This window comes from Gadus macrocephalus, chromosome 22, assembly GCF_031168955.1.
Source record: "Gadus macrocephalus chromosome 22, ASM3116895v1".
NCBI lineage: Eukaryota > Metazoa > Chordata > Actinopteri > Gadiformes > Gadidae > Gadus > Gadus macrocephalus.
Genome location: NC_082403.1, coordinates 15,013,696 through 15,019,051, shown reverse-complemented (window position 1 = coordinate 15,019,051; position 5,356 = coordinate 15,013,696). Strand labels below are relative to the sequence as shown.

Sequence of the window (5,356 nt, the reverse complement as noted above, 5' to 3'; positions counted from 1 at the left end):
TTAACATTTAACAAATGTCATGAATTGCCAGTATTTCTTCAGACAAACATGCAAATGTACAAATTACAATTTATTGTTGTCAATCATGTCTATATTATAAAAGCCTACCATAATGGTATAGATATACGTGCAAAATAATATTATTATGACTCATCCAACAAAAAGATCGAACAAATGGTCAAATGACTGCATTTCGATCATTTCGATAATTTCGATAATTTCGATAATTTCAGAATTGCAAAAAATGTAAAACATTGCATCTGGAAGGATCTCAAGAAACATCACCGTGAGGCCGAGGGGTGTGACCTCTTAAAGGTTGTATCCACTGTGAAACCGGCTAATGTTAAACTGACAAGCTACCAGAGGGGACCCCCCCCCCCCACTAGAGGGGGTCTCTAGTCTCAGAGGGGACCCCCCCCACAAGAGGGGGTCTCTAGTCTCAGAGGGGACCCCCCCACTAGAGGGGGTCTCTAGTCACAGAGGGGACCCCCCCCCAAGTAGAGGGGGTCTCTAGTCTCTAGTCTCAGAGGGGACCCCCCCACTAGAGGGGGTCTCTAGTCACAGAGGGGACCCCCCCCCCCAAGTAGAGGGGGTCTCTAGTCTCAGAGGGGACCCCCCCCACTAGAGGGGGTCTCTAGTCTCAGAGGGGACCCCCCCCCCCCCCACTAGAGGGGGTCTCTAGTCTCAGAGGGGACCCCCCCCCCCACTAGAGGGGGTCTCTAGTCATACAGAGGACCACCCACCAGCTCCTTGTACAGCCGCTCCTCCATCTGGGGGTCGGCCAGGCTGAAGACGTGCTGGTGGGGCGGCGCGCTGGCGACGGAGCGCAGGCGCTCCACGGCGTCGCGGGGCTGGCCCGACGGCCGGATGGCGAACACCCTGATGTTGTGGTTCTTGGCGTCGGCGGCGGCGGCCAGCGCGCTGGGGCTGCGCGGGTGGTCCACGCCGTCGCTCATCAGCAGCGCCACCCGCAGGCTGCCCGGGGACGTCTCGCGGCCGAACAGCCGCGTGGCGTTGCCCAGCGCGTACGCCGAGTAGGTGCCGTGGCCGATGTACGCCATGGCGGCCACGCGGCCCCGGAACACGTCCAGGTCCTGCCAGTCGCGGAAGTTGTGCTCCACGACCACGCTGCTGCTGTACTGCGCGGCGGCCATGCGCAGGCGCACGCGCCACCCGGGGGCCTGCAGGCGGGACAGGCGCTCGCTGAAGCGCAGGACGAACTCCTTCTGCTTCTGGAACAGCAGCAGCTTGGCCGTCTCCGAGCTGTCCACCAGGAACATCAGCTCCACCGGGCACACCAGCACTGGCACATCAGCCACAGCCACGGAGACAGAGACAAGGGCAACAGGGTTACTGCGGCCTCGATGCACACCACAGGGGGGGGGTCCACGCTAGCTGTGAGTCGGTCAGGTTATGTCAGGTTAGAGAGGGCCTGTGGGTTAAAGCTGGGATTCATAACTGCTCAGTCATTTAGTCTAAAGCTATTCGCCTTTTTGTTTAAAAACAATGTTGATTGTATTTTCTTACAAAAATAATGGTTGCTTTAATAAGGGTGGGTACATATGGAACGTTGGTCACCATGGTTGGGTTTATGTTGATAATTGGGTTGTGGCTGGGTGCAGATCTTATTTCATGTAGACTCTGGGCCATAGAAACTTGTTTAGATGACTTGGAAGTGGGCCTTGAGGGGGAAACAAAGGTTGGGGTCCCCTCTGCTGAAGGGTAGCACACTAACCACTAGAACCAAAGCCTCAGCAAACACAGACTGAATATGTTGGGCTGACTGTGGAGGAACGTTAATTCCCTCTTGTGAGGCTGGGATTCCAAGATTTCTCCCATCTTGTGGTAAAATTGTATTTGCATTCAAACAAATAGTGCTCTCCAGTGCCTCACTTTTTCAAATGTGGTGCGGTAAAGTACATTGACAGAATCATGTTGCATGGGTCTTCATAATACGGGCATCAATACTCAAGGGAAGGGCATCCCAAGAAGCCCCCCCCCAAAAAAAAAACACAGACAGACACAGACAGACACACAGACACACACACACACACACACACACACACACACACACACACACACACACACACACACACACACACACACACACACACTCACACACACACAAACACACACGTATCCATCCAAACACACATGTGATGTGATTTACTTGTTGTCTTACCTTTCCCTTCGTTCAGGATGACCTGGTTGTCGTCTCTCTGCCCCTTCCTCCTCCTCCCCTGGGCTCCGGCAGAGAGCCGCAGGAGCAGCATCAGACAGGCTAGCTCTAGGACCCAGCGCATGACTCCAGCGTCCGCTCACCCTGCCGCACAACATGTGGGGACTGCATTTAACACGATATTGGCCTACTGCAAAAGTCGATATCGATGTTGTGTGATGTGTTATTTATTTATTCATGAACTATTATTTAGTTTAAATAATTATAAGAATATATTTACTCAAACCTTGAAGCTGTAAAACTCAATTTCATAATTTTGTTTCCTCCATCGTAAATCTTGCCAATTTTTGGAATTCTAACCCTGAAGTAAATAAAGTGTTCTGTTCCCTACGATTAACACAATTATATAATTGAGCATGTAGCCAATTATAATCCCTTATCCTTCAAAAAAGTAAGTCTTCACAACTCACACAGTGGAATCCCTCCACTGCTGGACGAATTCCGGCACGCCAAACATTGCTGGTTCACAACACTAGGGGGGGACAACGCTACACTCGTCTGTCTATCGATTTTGCGCCATAAATATTAATCATGAAATGTATTCACTGCATGGCCACTGATTTAAACCATCTCAGTCTCTGAAAGTATAGCGGCGTTTTTGTAGAGTCAGACAGAAGCACATATAGATCAATTGCTATAGTTATATTATATAATTGCAAACTATATTATAGGCTATATTAAGACCCAGCCAAAAGTATTTTCTTCAAAACAATTATGGTGGGGCCATATTTTACCGACTGTGGACTTATATTAACATAACTTAGTTAGGCCTAGGTTGATAACTGAAACGTCTTTCTAAGCAGTATCAACAGTGATCCATGAATAATGAAATAGATGTCTATTTGAATACACTTTTGGTGCTCCCCCCCCCCCCACCCCACCCCAGTAGCTAACTATGCCATCATGTAATCAGCACCGCAAAAACAAGCATATAATGAACCAGAGCAGCTCTCACCTGTTAAATCAGACGCAGATTGTTTTCCGTAGAGGCTCAGGAGGGACGGCTGTGGGTCCGAGGTGACGCTGCTCTGAGGCCGCCGAGTGAGGGGGTCCGCGCTCTGGAGTCAGACCTGCTGGACACCCCCCACACACACACTGAATATGTATGACGAGGACCCTGTGAGCTCAAAGGCAAAGGCAGGGCCAGCAAGGCTGGGAATGCGTTAATAATCCCCCCGTGAGAAGACAAAGGCTGCGTCCACGGTTGTGTTTGTGTGATCATGGACGGTTGTAACAACACGTTCTGAGAGGCTGCGGTCGCCCGGGCCCACTGTGGTCCAACACGAGGAACATCCAGGAACGCTGAATGCATTCCTGCTTTACTGTTCTGCTGGGAGCTCTCTGTGTACCATAGCAATACTTCTCCCATCTTTGCAATTGGCCTTAAGTGTGTGACCGAATGTCAATCAAACATTGAATAAGAAGCAACATAAAGAAGACTTACGGGGTCCAGAATGGGAGCGGAGCGATGATCCTCTATCGAGACGCGGTCCATGCGGGCGAGATCCGCTCAGAAGAGAGCTCTGGAAAATGTCAATATGGAAAAGAGCCATTTGGCCCCACGTCGTAACTCAGGTAGACAGGCTATAGGGCCTGACAGGAGCCTGGCATCAATCAAACAGACACACGCCGCTCCTGGCGCAAAGGGAAGGGAGACGCTCCTGATGGATTCACTGAGGCCCTACTGCAGCAGCCTGTCAGGGTGCAGCAGCCTGGGAGTTCAGCAGCCTGTCAATGAACAGCAGCCTGTCAGTGAGCAGCAGCCTGTCACTGTTCATCAACCTGTCAGTGTTCAGCAGCCTGTAAGTTCAGCAGCCTGTCAGTGGGCAGCAGACTGTAAGTTCAGCAGCCTGTCATGGTTCAGCAGCCTGTCCGTTCAGCTGCCTGTCAGTGTTCAGCTGCCTGTAAGTTCAGCAGCCTGTCAATGGACAGCAGCCTGTCAGTGAGCAGCAGCGTGTCGGTGAGCAGCAGCCTGTCAGTGTACAGCAGCCTGCACATCTGGTAGGTGCACTTTACACCAAACCTTGAGAAGCCGTTTAACTAATAAGCAAACCTGCGGGAAATAAACTTAACTAACTAAACAAAGACTTAACTTAAAGAAAGGTAGCAACAACTCATCTTCAGCTTCGTTTCAACCCAGGGAGCCAGGAAGCTATGACTTCCAAGCTCCAATAGCATGTGGCAGATCATAACTCTCAGACATCCGGTCTTTCCCTTCAGGTTCACAAAAAGTGACTTATTCCATAATGTCATATTTATGACTCCAGACAGGCCTCATGGTATGTTTCCTTTACCTTTACCCAATACTTTAAATACAATTAATGCATAGGACTAGGTCAAACTTGAAAAAACGACCACTACATTAAACCCAGATACCAGTAGGATCAATTCTAACAAATAAATTAAAAGCAATTAATAAAAAAAGAAATTCTTTACTATTAATATTCAGTGTCATATTCAGTCATATTCTGTGGGATATTCTGTGTTACATTCTGTGTGATATTCAGTGTGAGATTCTTCGTGATGTGATTTACTTGTTAAACCATTATTGTTGAGCTGACATGAAGGTAAGAGAACTACTTCATTTATTTTATGGTTTTGGTGTTTGTCTTTTGATTATCAATGACGTGATGTTTAATTGTCTTGTCTTTTGAGGCCCGAGAAAGAACAGTTGTTACGGCCGTAATAACTATGGGGGATCCTAAATAAATAAAATAGCTAAATGTAGGTTTGAAATACAAACCTTGTGTTTTTTGTTTGCCGCAAGGCAGAGGAGAAGAGCGTTCCCTGGCGGCTGCTGCCCTGCCTTTAATTCTAGAACCACACCGACAGGCTACCCGCTGTTCTTCAGTTCAAACCAAAAACGTGATATTCCTAAAATGAATAGACGTTAAGTAATTGAATAGTATGAACGTTTCATACATTTTCCTCCATTGGCTCCAGAGTATTTGCTGGCAAATTAAGTCTCAAAGCCTCAAGAAAAAATGAATGGCCGTTTTTATTAAAGCATTTGTAATTCACCCAAGTAGCTTGCAGCCGCAGCCATTAAGTTTCCTTGAACCTGCCATGCTCTGATCGTTTGTTCAACATGTCACAGACATGACACAGCGGAAAAGC

General features: G+C 48.4%; 1 protein-coding gene across 1 annotated transcript in view; it reads right to left on the bottom strand.

The window, feature by feature from the left end:
* col28a1a (collagen, type XXVIII, alpha 1a) overlaps positions 1 to 4,370 on the bottom strand; it is a 22,844-nt gene extending 18,474 nt beyond the window's left edge. The window contains exons 1-4 of the mRNA XM_060043267.1: positions 3,684 to 4,370; positions 3,195 to 3,312; positions 2,183 to 2,323; positions 744 to 1,303 (exon numbers count right to left, since the gene is read on the bottom strand). Of these exons, the coding sequence (XP_059899250.1) occupies positions 744 to 1,303; positions 2,183 to 2,303 (681 nt within the window). The 5' untranslated portion in view covers positions 2,304 to 2,323; positions 3,195 to 3,312; positions 3,684 to 4,370. The remainder of the gene's footprint in view (positions 1 to 743; positions 1,304 to 2,182; positions 2,324 to 3,194; positions 3,313 to 3,683) is intronic.
* Between the last annotated feature and the right edge of the window lie 986 nt (positions 4,371 to 5,356).